The 19149-nt window shown below is 39.7% G+C and overlaps 1 protein-coding gene across 5 annotated transcripts in view; it reads left to right on the forward strand.

Annotated features, from left to right (window-relative positions):
- col4a6 (collagen, type IV, alpha 6) overlaps positions 1–19149 on the forward strand; it is a 135478-nt gene that overhangs the window by 57667 nt on the left and 58662 nt on the right. For all 5 annotated transcript variants that reach the window (XM_008435130.3, XM_008435136.3, XM_008435132.3 and 2 more), the window contains exon 4: positions 16221–16298. In XM_008435130.3, coding sequence (XP_008433352.3) covers positions 16221–16298 — 78 coding nt within the window. The remainder of the gene's footprint in view (positions 1–16220; positions 16299–19149) is intronic.

Genomic DNA, 19149 nt, shown 5'->3' on the forward strand with positions numbered 1-19149 from the left:
CCAGAGGCAGAGAAAGAGAGGTGGGATCGGATCACAAAAGAAAGAGCGTCAGGGTGATATTTTAACCTCTTTGAGAGCAGCTCAAAGGAGTGGAGGTGGTGGGGGGTAAAAGGTCCTATACCAGCTGGGGGTGAGTGTCTGCCTGCAGGATACTTATATGTAGACATACTTGGACCTTGGTAACAGTATAGGGTTTTTTCTTTTGTCTCTGCTGTGATTTAAATGTTTCTTTTTTTTAAAGTCTCCACATAATTCTGCAGAAGGCAACATTCTTTCTCTTTTTTTTTCTATCTCACTGCAACATAACACAATGTTAGTAAATACTTTTAATTTGCATATTGTCCAAAAAAATTGGATAAAGAGATGGACACGGAGTCTTTGAGTCAACATGAGAACAGGCCAAACAGCCTTTCATGTTTGGGAAGAATCTCAAGGACACTCTGAGTTACTGAGAGCCGTTCAGTAATGGAAGCAGCTTTTCCTCAGAAAGCGGTTTTTTACAGCTTGATTCGAGCCTCGACCTTGAACCCGTTACCATTTACAGTCATGTGGGAAACACCAGACTGACCAGATGGGTTTTTTTTCTGATATGTGCTTCATCTGGTTTAATTTTGGAGAAGGAACATAAAAGCGATCTAGGTGTAAAGGTGAAGAAGTGATGCAGATGTCGGCAATGCGCTGCTGGTCTGTTAACCGTGCAACTCTTACCGTGTCACGGGATTCGCTGGAGCCTTTGTGAGTGAGTTGCTTTGTGAATGAGTCATGATTTTTAATTTATCAATCTGTGTAAAATTTCCTTCCACTAGGAATCCAGCTGCCAAATATAACAATGATTGGTTGTTCTATGCTGAAAAATGAGGGTTAACTGCTGTCATTTTTATTTACTGGAAAAATGACCTAGTAATTTAGACATGTATGTTGATAATTAGTTATAAAATAAGCTTTGTATCTGATGGACTTTGTACTCAGACATTTCTTTTATTAGCAGTTTGTTAGACACATTTGTTTGCTGCAGTAAGAAAACAACTAGAACAACTTCTACTCATTTTGAACAATCTCTTAGTTAAATATCAGACTAGTTAAAAGCTGTAACTAATACACTGAGATGTTGAAACTACAGCTGTGGAAAATGTTTGATTTACATGTTTAAAGTGCAGAATTACATTTCATTGACGCTTCATAAACAGGATAATTCCCAGACTTTTTAAGGAAACATGATGCTGAATATCAGATGGCTTCCCAACACGACAAGGCTAAATGAAAACCAGCCAAACTGAACCAAAACTGTGACCCCAAAACCAAGAACTGAACCAAACTGAGCAACAACAACTCCTGAAATGGAAACTCGAAAACCATGAATTGAACCAAAAAAAACAAGAAAAGAACGTGGGCTCAAAAGGGTGAGCCAGTTGAAAGATGCGACCCCAAAACCACAAACGAAACTGAACCAACTCAAAAACAATGACCCCGAAGTGATAAACCCAGCTGAAGCAAAAACCCAGAACAAAGATGAAGCAAAAACCTTCATGTTAAAACCGTCCATGAACCGAATGACCCTAAAAACCTGATCCGAGCCTCAAAATTTGCAAACCATATTAATCAGTCTGACAAAACCATACATTTCTCTCCAATGGTTGAGCTGAATAGACACATTTCTGGACGTGTAAACAAATTCCCAGCCTTTCCGCAGAAATATTTAGCAAAAAGACTTTTCATGAACCCACGAGCCGCGACTTGCAGTGTGAGATCATCGTCTCTGGTGTTGCTTTCAGCACATTTGGAGTCTGCAAATCACTTTTATGAATCAGGCCTCTGGGCTTCAGAGAGCCTTTTCATTTTGACTGAAATCATTCAGTGAGGTTTCTGCTGAGGAATCCCGTTCAGCTCAAACGGTGCCTCGCTATGACCTACGAAGACCCCGACTCGCTGCTCGGGTTGTCATCTGGATCCTCCGATCCTTTCAGCGTTAAAACTGTCCCGACTGTCAACACCTTTAAACATTTTAGAGCATACACAAGTCACACTAACAGACTACTGCCAGAAATCAGTAAATAAAAGCCTGCTGTTGTTAAAAATGGCGAAAGCGAACTTTGCTGGTCCGTTGAACCCTTTTGGTCCGATTACACAGCCATGCGTGTTGGGATCTTTTGAGGTCAAAATCTGGAATTTGAAGATCAGACAAAGATGAAAAGATGCACTTGACCATCTGTCTTTGCCTCCACATCACCTCTTGCGGTCAAAACCGGAACTCGGGTCCCGACTTCAACTTCAGGCAGCAGAACTACAGGGTTCTGGCTGACGATGAACACGCCTTTAGAAAGGGCATGTAGGGATGACCCACATCTCTGTTGTGGTTTCTACATACCAGACTGCACAGTAGCTGCTCCGCCGGAGGGCTTTGAATTCACAGCGAACATTTTGTCTGTTTTAAGTAGAAGGTCGGCACCATCAGTGAGAAAGCAGACATGAAGAAGAGACGATGCGGTGAAAACAATGGCGGAGCTCGACTCTAGAGGGGAAACTTTGTTTCTAATGATTGCTGTCTGGAGGGATGGGTGGGCTCTTTTTTGTTTCTTTCTTTTTTACTTTTGAACCCACAATTGAAGACTCATCCCATTAGAGGTTTGCCATGTTCTGCAATTATGACCTGACTCACAGAAATAATAGAGAGAAGGTTAAGTTGGGGCAAACCGAGGAATGAGGCAAACATCTGGAGGAACAGAAGCCGCTTGCAAGGATTTTATTGAAGAATTAAAAGAAATTGGAATAAGTCAGCAGTGTCCTTTCTACTTTTATGAAACTTTTTCAGCATTCAGGATCACCTCATCTTGTTGGCATGCTATCTATTCCCATTTGTTTTTAGCATTTACCTAAAATTTCACCACTAAATTTTACCTTAGCAGAGGTCTACGGGTCAAAAACTACATTTAGTTCGGTTGTAGCTGAGATTCTGTTGCTTTGCTCACAGTACCGTTAAATGGAGAATAACAGATTATGCTGCAAGCACCAACAATCTCTGTCACTGTGACGGGTCGGCCCTTCGATGGACAACCAAACGGTTCAGATTTATTGCAGTTCTTGTTTGGAGTGGCCATGTTGTCCAACCCGTCACACTCACAGAACATGAGCGTGTTGGGCTCCGGTGCCAGAGTCGTGTTTACTTACGGCCAGCGCATGTGGAATTCAGCAGTATGAGCACATGGGGCGAGTTGTTGGTGCACTCAAACACACACACACAAATTAGACTTGAATAAGTGCAAATCGAAGCCAGGTTCAGAAATTTACAAGCTGAAGTCCTCCTTGTGTTCGTGAGCACTTACTCACCACCTGTCATGGATTACGGACCGGACAGGTGAGATCACCACCGGCTCTTTAGTCCCACCACGGAAGTAAAGCTCTGCGCCTGAAACTGTCGAGTCCAAAACCAGGTTGTCAGCAGGAGAATATGTAATAAATGGGTGTTGTTTGGTTCTGTGGTAGCGTATGCGAGAGGCAGCCAGATGTGAGTGTGTGCTGCAGTTTCAGGCATCACTTTCTAAGAAGCGTCACTGAGAGAAGGCTCTCATTTCCCCTCCCCCCCCAATAAAAACACTCTATGCACCCATATTGTTGTTCAAAATAACAAAAAACTTCATTTTTAATCTTCTAGGAAGCTTCTTAGTTATTTTTATATACTCATTTATAACTAAGAAGCCCATTTAAATGAGTATATGAATAGTTCAGGTTATGTCCAAGCATTGTATGTATTATTTTTTCATATTTTCTTGCACATTTTGATCAAAATTAAAGAGCCTGAAAGAACGATGCGTTTACTTGCAAAAGGGGGGAAAAAAATCTCAAACTTCTTCACGTTTTGTGACGATATTGGAATTTTATGTGACAGACCAGCATGAAACGTCGCATTAATCAAAACCAAGGAGGAAAATGCAGATGCAGATTCTACTCTGAACGCACTGTCCTCACAGTGCAAAACGGTGGTGGCAGTATCATGCTGTGGGGATGCCTTTTTGTTCCAGTGGAGCTACAATTAAATGATGCAAATTAAATAGTTTAAACATTAGCAAAGTCACAATGACGACTGACATTTGAAGATCTGTTATTATCCCAGCTGAATGACATGAACCAGTTGAAACCTCTCAGTCTGATGTCTTATTTCCTAACATGGTGGTTGTCATTTAAATGCTGTAGATAACGTTACCTTCAGCCTCCAGTGTGAATCAGTATGCGACAACCCAAAGAGCAGCTAAGACGCCCTGAAGGCCCAAAGTGAAACCATCACATGATAATGGAGGTCAGGATGATGACCTTCACCCCCTGTAATCTGCACGCACACACGCGCACACACACGCACACACACACCCATGCAACTTTAAACTCTTAATTCTTTATATTCTACATATCGTCTTCAGAGGAATGTTACTTTTTTTTTTTGTTTGAGTCACTTAAGTCTGACTTCTGAATCAATCGGGTATAAAACAGGTTGTTTTACCTCAAAGTTTGAACCTGTGTTGTATCCTGTTTCCTTTAGACGATCTTCATTTACTCTCGTTCTACTTTCTGAACCAATCGCCGACTCTTGCCGTCACGGTCGGGAAAAAGAACCGAAAAGAACCCAGAAAAAAAAACAGATCATTTCCAAAAAAAAAAAAGCAACAACAAAAAACTTTGAGGGATCTTGGAAAAGTTTAGAGAATGAGGGATGAAGACATCTTTAAACTTGGCTCTTCAAGGAGCCACACTTTCTCGCAATGTTTTTAAGAAATGTTCTGGACTGTGTTATGATTCCTCATTTCTTTCTCGCTCAAGTAACAAAACAAAGCTGCTCAGGTGAAGCAGGATCTTGTTTCGACGCATTTCTTTCTTTGCTTTCCCCCCTCTTTCTTATTATTCCTCCTTTTTTCCCCTCACTCATTGCTCAGCCTCCTTCTGGATTATTTTTACACCATCATTAGTCTCACCTGTCCGGTGTTACGCCCTGCTTTCCTCCCAGCTGGCCTTCACCTGGGCCTTTCTGGTCCCATTACGTCTTTTATTGCCCCGGTGCATTTTCCCTCCACTGTTCACACCCATTATCCCTCTGCTTCTCCTCCATTACCCCCTGTCCCTCCAGGCAAAGGCTTCTTTCAAATGAGTCATAAATATAATGTAAAATTAGTAATAAAGCATGACATTCAGAGATAGAGTTAGAGTGAATAGATCTTATTGTCACTGATGCTCAATCTAGAATTTTTTTCAGTATCGGCGCCGATACAGATATTAGTATCGGATGGCTGCGTTTCTAGTTTAAGGTTTGTTTTAAAAAGAAACTAAAAACTAATCTTTTTTAAAATTGCTGTTGATTAACTATTTCAATGTTTAAAGTTTTTAGTTTTCTTCTGTACAGCACTTTTTTTTTATTTTTTTTTTTACTTCCAACCCAAAACATAAAGCCTGAGCTACAACGAAATGTTTCAGACCAGGTATGTTCATGTGGTTTATTGGCCCAGTCAAAGTCTGAACCTAAATCTAATTTAGCATAGATGTGGAAAAATTTACCAGCTCACTGAACTTTAGCTGCTTTTTGAAGAATAATGTGAAAAGTTTTTAGTTTCTACATATGCAAAGTGTTCCTATTCGGACTTTACAATTAGGCAACGTCTTTGTGTTGGTGGATCACATAAAGAAAATAACAAGGTGTGAAGATGCTGGAGTACCACGTGTTGCTATGGAAACCTTAACGAAATTAAATTAAAATCAATCATTCAAATATTTTTATAATATATTTTATATATAATATATTTATATTTGTTGCAATGCTTTGAATTTCTGACCACAGTTACAGCAGAATTAAAATCTGACTGAAAACAGAAGCTAATTATCAATAACATTTTTAGGAAACGTGTTTTAATCGTCGTCTTTGTTCCTGTGATCTAACATTGAGGTTACATGTAGATCATGTGGTTTTCTATGGTTGGTTTGTACAGATTTTCTCCATTTCAGACGTTTCCCTTTAGATAAACTGGATTAATGACGAGACCCTCCAGCTACTGTTAGCTTTAATCTTCCCTGCCGCACCACAGTCTAAATCTATATTATAAATATTATCTGAAACGTCGCACACCTCGATAACTCAGCTCAAACACTAAACACTCCTTTGCGGTGGGATCTACTTTTACTGGAGCTTCTCGTGAGACAAACCGTCTGGTCTCTGTTAACGTCCTGCCGAATTTGTCAAAAACGCTTAAACGTTTTTGCGGGTTTGTTTAAGCACCTCTGAAGATAAGGGATTCATCTAAGAAGTTGATCAAAGTCTCACTTTTTTCTCCTCTTGCAGTGAAAAAGCGAGACGTGAAACTAGATCTGCTCCGTCTAAGACTGTGCTCAAAATAAAGATTTGTGACAGTTAAATAGAAACGACATCACCATGCTGTCTTTAACAGTATGAAAGGAAATTCTCTTGAGGATGGAGAACCTCTCTGAACAAAAAAATATATATATTTTGAAGTACATATCTATGTCTACATAGCTAATCACTTTTAAATTAATGATTTATGTGTTGTCTGGCTGTGGATCGGTGGTAGAGATGTTGTCTAGCAGACGGAAGGTTGGAAAAAAAGAAAGAAGAATCTTTTGCCAGCATTAAAGCAATCAAAACTTAACGTACTAATTGAGAACCTGAGCATCTATAGTTATGTCGTTTAATCGTACAAAAGACTTCAGATTTAAAAATTTTTGGGAATATGCAAATTGACTGTGAATATTTCCACAAGCCCAAACATCGTCTCAGATATCTGGAAGATTGAGGCTGCACGCATAAAATAAACTAAAAAATGTACAAGAGCCTCGTTAATCTCACTGCGGTGAACACAAAGGGATTTTTAGACATTTTATCCTTTGTTTCGTGGTTTGGGTCAGGTTCCTTCTCGCATTTTTTTTTTTTTACCACCAGTTTATATCAACACCTTTTGATCACACGTAAGATCTTTATTTGTTGTGCATGAAAAAAGAAAAAAACATCCAACTGATGTCGGCGGCGCTCTGCTTCTCGTCTCTTCCAGTCGGTTGTTTCTGTTAAAGCTTGCCCCGCGCCTAATTTACGGCCAACAAACATCCAAACATCCTCCACCTGCTCCATCGATCACTTCTCTGCTCTCAGGTCCCGACAGATGCCCACGGTTTATTTTGGCTCCCCCCACCTCGCACCAACACAACATCTCGGGTCATAAAACTGCATCATGAGTGAAGCATCTCGTGTCGACGTTTCTATTTGAAACCTGTGAGTTCTGGCGCAGAGACGCCTCTGGGCCAGAACGATTCATCTGGATTTCATCGTTTGTGTTTATGAAGTTGATGGTTAGACACAGGAGATCAATCACTGAAACTACAGAAATATGTTGTCATGTCATCAGATCTGAATGAATTTTGGGAGTTTTTGCAGTTGCTCCAATGGTTGAGCTGTGGTGAATTTATCTTCTTTAATATTGTTTATGTTTCCAGGTAGAGTTCAGTACATTCTCAATTTTATTTCTGCTTTCTGAACTAGAAAATTGGAATTTTATTTATTTATTTTTATCTCGTGTCACTTCAAAATATGAGAATACATGAATCTAATCTCAACAGCATCACGGAGTTTACAGGGATACTGTTTTATCATGTTTGAGATAAACTGCAGAAGATCATATTTTTAGAACCGGTACAAAATAATAAAAAGATACTCGTCATAAATGATAAATCAGTCAATAAGGAACTGGGTTTGTCAGCATTGTTTGGTTTCTTCATGTAGCAATATTTAAGATCATAAGTCTCCACTGGTGGTTTTTATTGATCAGAGGGGAAAAAAAAACCTCACAAAAATGTTAAAATTAGGCAAATTCATGCATTCTAAAACAGGTGCACATGTTAAGTTTTATAACGGAGCTGACATGAAGTGAAAATGTTGAACAGTGCCGCATGAATGTAACTTGCTTTTCCTAAACCAGTAACATCAAGAGCAGTTACTGAAAACGTAAAAAATATATACTTTGAAGCTTTATTTTGCAGAATATGTGAAGATCGTTTTAATCCTGCAGAACAAATTCAACCCGGGTCCCGTCACTGGGTGATGGATCCTAATCTTAACATTTGAAGGGGGCTAAAGTATTTGCACCAGGCTGCGCCTCGGGGCTGAAATACCAGGTACGAGGATTGAAGATCTGGGCCATAAATCACCTGAGTCGTATTAGTGAGAACGCGCGAAGCTCGGCCCCAAAACTATATGTGCCGTGTACGTGTTTGCAGTTTGATCATGAAAGACATAAAAAGAAAATGTTGAAATTGTTACCTTCGAGTGTTGTGATCTGGTTTGTGATACGGGTTGAAAAAAAAAAGAAAAGAAGGGGTGGGGGGGAAAGATGGGATGAGTGAAACAAGGGTAGACAGGCTGAGTCTTAATCCTGCTAATGGTGTCTCTGTTCCATCATGACTCCAGAATGTTTAGCCAGAGGAAACAGAAACGAGGATATCTGTGTGTGTGTGTGTGTGTGTGTGTGTGTGTGTGTGTGTGCGTGTGTGTGTGTGTAAAGCAAAAAATACAAGTTTTCATATGCAATCTTAATGGCAGGAACAGCCTTTTTTTTTCTTTTCAGTAGTGTGTGCGTGTGTGTTATTTTTTTTTTTACACATATCGAAGACTTTTATACGTTATAATATACTTATGGTGTCTTTCTTAAACAAAAAGAAAAAAATATCAGTTCAAGTTTGACTAGTGATTTGATCTTGATTTGCATGTTCAATTAATTTTCATTTAGCCCAAAAAATAAATGAAAAAATCCTTCTTTTTTATAGTTTTTAAACGAATAGAGAAAATGTTTTAATACTTTTTCAGTACTATTTTTTAGAGTCTCCGTTAAGTCTGGAATGATTCAGTCCAGGTTTATTTAGTCTGAGCAGTTTGGATGTTGAACTAGAGGCGATCAAATGACTACAGATTGTTTGGAAACTTTAAAAGAGCTCTTTAGTTTAGCATTTTTGTTAAACGTCACCAAACTGGAGTACGGCCAGGTTTTATTCATGTTTAGTGTGGGCCACACAAAGCTGCTCCTACTTATGTTTAACCTCAAATAAAAAATAAAAAAAAGCAAAGGGAGTCTTGGTCAGACACATTTTCACTGCGGACTATTGCCGATTGACTTTTTATATTTTGAACCCTCGTGCTTCCCCCCGTAGTGAGGGCGCCCTGGTTGGGGAGCCATATCGCCCAAATCTCCTCCTATAACAGAAGATTTACTAAATACATTTTCAAATGACATTTTTTATATTCAGCTTGATTCTGTGCCGAAGTGAAGAGTTTTGCTTCAACCCGTCAAGACGTCACTGCATATTTAACTTGTCGCGATGTCCATCTCCTCACATTTTCCCACAGCTGTCATCCGTCTGGATTTGAAGAGACGGCTGACGTTTTCCTAGTGAAAATTCGCAGGATTCACGTGGGCAGGTCTGGACAAAGGATCGATTTGGTGACGGCCTGCTTTGGAAGAGGTTCAGAAAAGCCGATGCAAAGTGAAGGAGACGTTTGATGCTCAGGGTTTTACATGCTGTCCATGTGGATGAAACAAGCTTTACTCCGTGCTGCTCAGAGAGCAACGCGCCAGCTGGGATCTGATCCAAAACCCATAAAAGAAACATCCGATCTTATCAGTGGCTCGATAAAGCCCCCCGTCTAATTTGATGCTAGGCTTGAAACTGAACACTTTCTACTCGAACGCCTCAGTGTGGGAGATTTAGTAATTTATTCTTGAAATCACGTTCTTTGACTTTTTTTGGTGTACACTTCGATTTTACATCATTTCTTTTTTTTTTGTGAAATTCATAGTTTTCAACATTTTGAAATATATTCAATTAGTTGGCTTTCGAGTGCATTTTCTGCAGCACACTTTCCAAAATCTCTCTGAATGAAATTACACCAACACATTTTACTGAGATGCTAAACAAGCGAACCTCGTCTGACGACGATGACGGCAGCTACGCCACGCTGACATCTTTGATTTACGAACCCACACCGGTTTACCTTCCTTTCAGCCGTTGGCGACCTCATCTGGCTGAGTGCGACATCCTGTTTGGATCCTCATTAAATGAACGAGTTTCCTCCGTCTGGCCACTGCACTGATGGTCCGACTCCAGATGGGTGGCCCCGTCGAGGAGAGCAGAACACCCACACAGCGCGGACATGACGGTTGACTTACACACACATCTGAAATTGCTCCCAAATGGACATACAGATCCGCATCGGCCCTCATTCGTTTGGACAAAGCGTAAAAGTAAATTCACGTCTTGCAGATTTGTGCTCTTGCTTTTATTTAATTTAACTTTTTTTTTGTTGTTGGCGGACAAACAGTCAATCGCACGTTTGAAGTGGAGAATAAACAGACGAGGAGCTCTGGAGTCCCAAACACAGCTGGTTCGTCTCCTGCAGTGGATGTCTCAGGGTCACAGATGGAGCCGGTGGAAGGAGAACGAACGAACGAGGGAGGGAGGGAAAGTTTAAGAGAAAAGAGGGGCAAGACTGAGAGTTGATGGTAAAAGGAAGGGAAGGAAAAAAAAAACTCGAGCTTCTTCTTTGCAGAAGCAGCTGCTTTTCTGAACATTGAGTTCAGGTCTAAAAAGTAACGCAATAACATCTCTGGAGTCAAAAAGCATTTAAAGCTCTAATCTTACGACAGATCTCGTACATGTTTTGTTGTTAAAAACTGACAGCAATCAGTCCGATAACGGTTTCACTGACAGCTGGTGAAATACATGTTTCGCTCCCGTGGGGACACACCGTGTGATGGCACGCCGACTGACATGCTGCGGATTAAAAGCATTCCTACTTTTTACCCAGAGAGTGAGAGCGAAAGGTCAGAGTTAGCTTGCGGATGTTCTGTTTCTCTCTCTGAACATCCGCATAAAATGTATAGACTTTGTAGTCAAACTTTTATCACAGGAATTGATCAGATGATGGAATAAAGTTGTGAAGTTACGACGAATAACTAAATCAGTGGCTTCAGGAATTTTAACCATAAAATTGCGCAAATTGAAGCTATGAAAATAAATTTGCTTATTAGAAACATGCCAATTTTGGAAAAAAACAACAACAGATAAAGGATGAGATAATTTTTCAGCCAGATCAAAATAGATGTATTTCACAAAACTGCAATGGAAACTTTTTTTTTTCCACATCACACCAGTCAGGTGATTAACAGCCAGATGTTACTACTGGTGAAAACCACAAAGACGACGACAGGAAGTGGTACAAAATGGGGGTTTGTTTTCGTTTTTCTCTTCTGTAAATTTTCCACAAAATGGTTCATACGTAACCACTCTAGTCTACGGGGTTTGTCGCTCCAACGCCTGAATAAAACACCGACAGCTGATAGGTGATGATAGCTTGCGCAGTGGCTGAATTATAAAAATATTTATAATATAGACAAAGGTTTGCGCACATTTGTAGTGGAAATACAGCTGCAGACTTCAAGCTAAGTGTTGTGCTAGTTTTATTACTACTTGTGAAAAAAATGAGATGACTTGTTGGCATGCCCCGAGGGAGCACTAAAACAAAACTTTCTCCTATCTATTTGCACGTCCAGTATGAATATATAAATATTTATATTTGCACTCTTTGTGGCTTACAGAAGGTACGATATCCAATCTTTGCCGCTACAGGAGAGGCTGATTGTTTATTTTCATTGCTGTTTGAGAAATTGTTTAGCATTTTCCCCACAGCCCTGCATTCCCGTATGCGCAAGCAGAACACAACCATCATAACAGTGAAGAAGCCCGTATCTTATAGGTCCCTGTTCTCTCAACAGTAGGTCTCAAAAAGGGCCAAGGTACGCCACACTCTGGTCGACCAGAACCTTATCTGGGCCGACTCTATAGGTATGGAAAGGCAGGTCCAGACGTATTCCCCGTTACCTACAGTCATGAGAGTTAAGCACGCATGTGTTATGAAGGCCTGTGAAACAGCCCAGCCAGACATGTGAACATGAAAGTGTTTGGACAGTGAAGTATGAGCAAACAGCACGGATTGATTGGGACATCGTGGCTTAAAGCTTAAAGGCGAAAAACCGGGTAATTCCAGTTGACAAGAGCCTAAGATGTGATGATGTGTGTGAAGACGGAGGAATCCATGTGAGTCTTCGTTAACCAGCGTGTTGATTCACATTTCGCATGTGGACATGTATGCAAAGTGTGATTGGATTTTTGCTTTTGGCCTCTTACGGTACCTTGTAAAAAACTTCAATGTTTTTCATTGGCGGTTTTGCGACTGAACAAGGAATATCTAAGGAATATCTAAAGCAGTGTGCAAACTGATACCCTTCCATAAAATCCACTGTAAGTAATTGAGTTTAGAATTGATATGTGAAGGTCAGATATTTTATTAGAGAGCATTAGAGAGCAAACAGCATCCGGAAGATCAAGGAATGCAGCAGGAGAGTCTGCCTACAGGGAAACTGTTACAGATTTCACACATCAGGCCTTCATGAAACAGTAGCAAGAAGGAAGTTATTGTTGAAACAAGAAAAGATTTTGGGACTTGAGTTGTTGAAGTCTGCCTCGTATTTCTCCCTCTTAGCAGCGGGAGCAAATGTCTTCCCTCGGGTGCTGGTTTAGCATCGGTTTCCCGATACAATCCATCAGTTTCAGCTGCGGGTGTTGACAGGAGGGAACTGAATGCGGATCAGTGCATCTCCACCCTTCTCAGGTGGAGGCCGGATTACGTCCCACAACAAAGGGTTTTTGGATCAAACCAAAAAGCCCCCCCGATGTGAATGGACTTGCTCTGATTGGACGATCGATGAGTCAGAAAATAGGCTTTGAAACAAATAGGAAAATCTGAAATGTACTTTATAGGTGTTTGGTGACTAAGCATCCAATAATTTGGGCGTCCAAACCTTGTCTTTGTTTTTGCAGCTATCTTTATCTGCTTGTCTTCGTCCCAGAGGTTTAATGTCTCTTTGGGATCCAGTTTAGTGCTCGACTGTAGTTCCTTCTGCTCTCTGCTCACTGACGCCCTCCTTTTGTCGAAAGTAGAGGAATTGGGATCATAAGGAAGAAAGTCGGACCCACCACTGATGACATTTTTCCTCCTCTCTCTCCTTTTCCCTCCCTTTTCTGTGCAAAGCTCACTTTCGCTTTGCAAGGAGTTTGTCCCCTTTTTTTGCCCCAGTCTGCTGCAGGAGGAGTTGTAATAGTCGTAATTATCAGACAAAGACTTCAGCCTTGACCGAATTATTTTCTTTTCAGTTCTTTAAATTCCTGAAGGAAACTTAAGTTAAAGTAAGTAGGATAAAGAAGTGCAGGTAGCGCTAATGTAGCAACAGTTTGTCTGAGGGTTGAACTGAAGTTAAGGAATAAATCAACTGCATGATAAATGGAAACAAGCTCGATCATTTCCATTTGTATAGCTGTTTGTTTTTCTCCTGTCTCTCTTTCTATAAGAGACTAGATGACATCAGTCATCTATCAGATTCAGCTAGCACCTTTTTTGAAGTACAGTTTGGTTTACACTGACTTCATAATTGTTTTTATTTGTTTGTTTAGAATATTTAAAATGTCTTCCAGTTCCAGTGTTAAATGTTTGTTAGAAATTAAAGTTTATTGAACTTTAGAGGGCGTTACTTGCATTATTATGATTATTATGCCATTACCATCATCTTACTTTAAAATGGTCTCAAGACAACAATATTATAGTTTATCGCAATAATTTCTGGGGCAATTTATCGTCCAGCAGAATATGTTAAAGTTACAGGCCTGCTTGGTCATTTTATGCATTTTTTGTGTGCTGTGTGCCGTGTTGCTGGCCTTTCTCTGTTTTTCTTTGTTTTTGTTTTATCATTTCTCTTCTCACAGATAAACCAGTTCTGATGTTAACAGAATAACTTAGATGAATAACAGCTGAAAAGCCTTTTGTACCAGGTGTTCTTCAGGCAGTTTCTTGCAGAATGAAGAATTAGTTACTTGGGTTTAAACCTCTGTTGATGTTTACTTGGAGTAAAGTTGCTACGTAACTGTTAAGTGATGAGGAAAATAAATCATTATATGTCTGCACTAGAAATGTGATTTATCAAAATGACACCCCCCCTAGTGGCGGCGTTATTTTTCAATGATGTTCTTCAGGACCTCACATTGAGGGCCACACTTTCCCAGGCCCCTGCCGCACCTTGTCAGGACCCAGTCGACCAGCTGATGATTTCTAACGAGAGCTGCTTGACCTCTATTAATTAAGCTTGTGGGCACTAGGACCACTGTCATATGAGCTGATAAGACCCGCACGCTCTGTTCTCATCCACCCTGACCGCCATCATTCGTCGTTCCACCACCAGCAACCTGCCATATTATTATAAAATCAGGAAAGGAAATGTTCAAGTTATCCTCATATAAGACAAGTTTTAAACATTTATGAAAGTGTTGAGGCTTGTATACCAAAAATCACCAAAAGGACAGATCTCTTCCCCCCCTTGTGGCCCTTCGGCCTCGGACCAAAACACCAAACGTGGGTTTTTTTAAGTTTTAAGAGCCCCATGTATGTAAGCTTATTTCACTCACAAGGCAGCTTATAAAAGCTCTTTCTTTGGTGCTCTGGTGTGAAACCTTTGGATGATGTTCTATAGCTATCTGAGGAATGCCACCCATTGAACTTAATGCTAATCTGCAGTTCACGTGGGGTTTAGAAGGAAATAAGTCTACCTTAAAAAAACAGGGTGGATCAGAACGTTGATTCTTCTTACTTAATATGGGAAGTCACTTCATCTAATGAGAAGTTTCAGAGAAATTGGTTTTTTACATAGTACATCAATCAATATAAGACCAAGTAACAAATAGATATGTAATTTAATGTCTTGAATGTTGGCTGCAGTGCCATCTAGTGGCATAAATAGCAGATTGCAACCAACTCAATACTGCATCTTGATTTTCCAACAGCGGTCACAAAAAGAGAAATTATTGCAAATGTACTTTGACTTGCATCATGAAATAATTGGGAATTGTTATATTTTTCCGTAAATTACATTCAAATAAAAATGTTTGCTTAAATACCTGAGTATTTAAGCAAACTAACTATAACTATAAAACATATTTTGTAGATGGACTATTAAAAGGTCTTTCTAAATTTTCGTTACTCTTGAAATATCAATTGTTATGAATTCTTTTAGTCTAGCTTTTACTTTTAAGGCTAATATCAATGCAAAAGCAGCTTTTTATGGGAATCATTTGAGAGTTATTTGAGTTTTTACAGAATTGTTTACAATTAATTTACAATTCCATTGCATGATTATAATAAAACTCACTAAATTGAGCATGTAATTTTTTTACATCTCTTACGGGCATTTTTATTTGTTTGTAATATTAAAAGTGTGTCATTCAGTCACAGTCCTTTTCTTCTTTTATCTAAACAACCTTGTTCTTATTTTTTTTTACCTTTTCCTTCTCAAACCCTGGTCATCTATGGGCATATTTCTTGTGATTCTTTAGGCTTTCCCTGGCATGTTGTTATTTAGTGTAGAAAATCCAATAGAAATTGTCCAAATTTAGCAATAGAAATGGTCAAAATACAAAGAGGAAAGTTTTTTTTAGCCAGTTTAATTAATCCCTTCTTTTTACCTCTTTGCTTATTATTTAGTTAGAAGGCACATTATCTCTTTTGTCTATTCAAAATAATTTTACTGTTGGGGTTAGCAGGCCTACATGTCCTGCTAGCTTGCTACGTAGCTTGCTAGCTTGAATGTTTACGATGTGCTGCACTGTTACAAAGGAGAAGGTGGTAAGTGCTTAGCTGAAAAGTGGTTGTTTATTGGTGGAAAGCTTTAGGGGTTTGGTCTTGAGGGCTGCTGGACATCATAATGCCCCGAAATGTCACAAATATTTTTTAAAGATGTCCTTCAGATAAACCTTAGATTTTGCTTCTGATTCTGACTCTGGCTCTGGACACATTTTGATTCAGTTACTGATTAGCTGGTAAAGTTGAGCACTATAAGAAAAAGTCTACTGTCATTGCTGGAAGACAAAAGTAAGATAAGATAAAAGAAATTGTAAAAAAAAAAAAGAAAAAGAAACTTTCCATCTTAAAAAAAAAAGTTAGCTCGTCAAATTAGCATACAGACTTTCTAAATGTGAATCAGTGAACAGCTTCTTTTTTTTTATTGCTGTATTTAGATAATTGGGAAGTTTTGGGAAGTGCCTTGGTGAAAAGTTACATTGATTTATTTCCTTTTTTTTTCTTACAGGGTGGAAAGTCTGATGAACCGTGTGCAGGCCTGGACTGCAGCAGAGGATGCAAGTGCTTCCCAGAGAAAGGCAGCAGGGTGAGTCGGCTGCATGATCGCTGAAATCAAGCTCTGTGCCAAAAAACGGAGAACATAACGTTAGCACAAACAATACTTAACCTCTGTCCTCAGTTTATAGAGTATAAAGTTGAAATATTTTCATTTTTAATAATTCGCCGAGCACGACTTAAAATCAGACATCGTAATTAGCTGCGTAATTTGATGTTCCATCAGAGCGGCAGACATAAATGCAACAAAATAAAATTAAGCTCATATTAAGCATAATCTTGTGGTGGTGAAGCCTTTTACACATGTTGATGGTATTTCGTCTCTGTCATAGCTAATCTAGGTAATTACAGAACAATTAAATTATGTGGTTAACATTAAATTCCTACAGTTTTTACTATTTTATCCCCCCATCTTCAGATTGCCTGATAACTATTATTGTCTGTGCACGTTTTAGATTTTGACTTTTGAACCTGTGTGCTTGATTACACAAATATTTGTGGTTTATTGAAACATTAGATGTCAGGAATTGGTTAATTGTTCACCCCGAAGGGCATTAATTTAATTTATAAACAACACTAACCCACAGCGCCTTGTTTTAATCTTAGATTGTGCTTTTAGATTGTGTTTTTAGCAAGTTGGGGTACTTTATCTCCACTTAACCCCCCTCAGGCTCACATTTACATTCTTATCCATTTTCATCAGGTTTGCATCTCGCCTGCAAACATGAAAGTTTGGTCTGTGTTAGTCTATAAAATGCATGTTTCAACAATCCCTCTCTGTGCGCCGCAACGGGGTTCCTGCAGGAGAAGGGAATAGGATCAAATCAGGATGTGTAGCTACAGGCAAGGAGTTAATTTTCTTGTCAATCCCATCAGACAATTAACATCAAACCGTCACCAGTAACATCAAAATAAAGCTTTTCCGATTGCTCGTTGGCGGATCGCGCTCTGCAGATGCGCACAAACCTCCCGACTGTCGGCCCTAACGTCCTTTCGGGAGCAGCAATCAGAGCGCTCAACTCTGCTGATTTACGGCCGAAACTCGCTGTGACGCCAACATTTTCTGGATGCTTTGTGGTTTGGTACAAAAGCTGCTACCTTCAGATATAAATTCTCACGCATCGACAAGCTCCCAAACATGCGTGAGTGTCACCGGGTCACGGTGCGAGTTATGGAGGCAAAAGTTCCTCCGAGATCGAAAAGAGATTAGAAAAGCACCTTACTTAGTTCGACCTCAGCAATCACCCTCCAGCAGCTTTCTGCCAATTATTAACTCAGTCTTGTTTACACTCCACTGAAAACGGGAAGGGTTTTATTGTCACTAATTACATTTTTGAATCCTTGGAAACGGTGAAGCCAGATTTTGATTTGATATTCGTCTAACTTTACCGACATATTTCTTCCGGTGGGAAAGAATATATTTGTATACTAAAATAAGTGCAGCACATTGCAGCAAAGAAGAACCATTTTATTTTATTTAATTTGCAAGAGCGTGACCCAAATTGCATACCCATTGGAAATTGTGAGCGGGTTGAAAGATTCAAGGCTATGTACCATTCCAAGTGTTTCTTGTTGAAAAGTCAAGAAAGGGGCGTAAGGTCTTATCTGAAGGTCTTTGAGTTTCAGTGGCCACACCTCCCAGGCTTTGGTAGGAGATCAAAAGTGACACCTGCGCTGACAAGGTTGACGGTGCGAGAGGTGAAAGAAAGATTCCAGGGTTCACCTGAAGGCCACCGGCGGTTCCTGCCGGTGGCAACATCTCAAGGCAGACGGTCAAACCGACCCTACGTCTTCTGGATTCCATGGAAACGGACAATAGAGGAAACTGTTTCCATGAGTTAGGTAGAAAAAAAAACCGTTGCAAACTTTCATCTGGACAGAGGAGGAGATTTTTCTTTGGTTTGGTGGGCACATGACACTAAAATGGATTTGTTTGGCCACAGTTATGCAGCCATATTTACAGCGTGTCGATGCCCAACAGGATAGAAACCTAATGAAAAGAACTACATCAAAATTCTCAACGATATCATTCAGGATTCTGCTGAGAAACTTGTTCTGATTGATGTTTTAGTGACCCAAAACACACAGCTGGTGCAGTAGCATAATGGCTAATGGACCATTAAGTGGTCCACCAAATGTTTCAAAAATTAAGCTTCAATTTAAGTTTGAAGCAGCCCAGCCAGAGTCCTGACTTGGATTTAATGGGGGATCTGGGCAGGGAGTTAAAGATTGGGCTGAAAGCAGGAATACTTTACAACCTCAAATACTTTGGAGTTCATTGTGAAAGGTGAAAGGTTATAGACACCAGTGGAGACATGCAAAAAGCCAAGAAAGGCTTTTCAAATCATTATAGACAGCTGCACAAATGATTTTGACGTGTTTTTATTTTTTTGTTTAAATGTAAAGAAAAACAGAAAAACATCTTTTCACCATTTCGTGACACAGATCTGTTGGGTCTTGCATGAAACAGAATAACCTTTTGCGTGTATCAATAATTTTGGACTTAACTCTACGTAGTTTTGAGCTAAATTCCTGAACATGTGATTTTTAAAATAAGTTTTTCCTTTAATTCCCTCTTTCCCGCCTTCTACCTATTTGGGAAGCAGCAAATGCATCCACATAGACCTTCCTTTCCTTGGTTTCCATATTTACGGGTCTGGCCTTTGCAAACTGCTCCCCCCCTTTCCTAACTTAAAAGTAGCGATGTCTCCATATCACTGGAAACGCGAGACTTCTGTCTTTACCCTAAAACCAGACTAAAACCAGACTAAGTGTAAGCTTCGCACTGTTGCTCGCTCCCCCCCTTTAGCTTGGATCTAAACAACAATTACTGTCTGACACAGAAGCCTACACTTACTGCCCGACTACTGTACACCATTTTA

The sequence above is a fragment of the Poecilia reticulata genome, chromosome 18, assembly GCF_904066995.2.
Source record: "Poecilia reticulata chromosome 18, P_reticulata-male-v2, whole genome shotgun sequence".
NCBI classification, from domain to species: domain Eukaryota; kingdom Metazoa; phylum Chordata; class Actinopteri; order Cyprinodontiformes; family Poeciliidae; genus Poecilia; species Poecilia reticulata.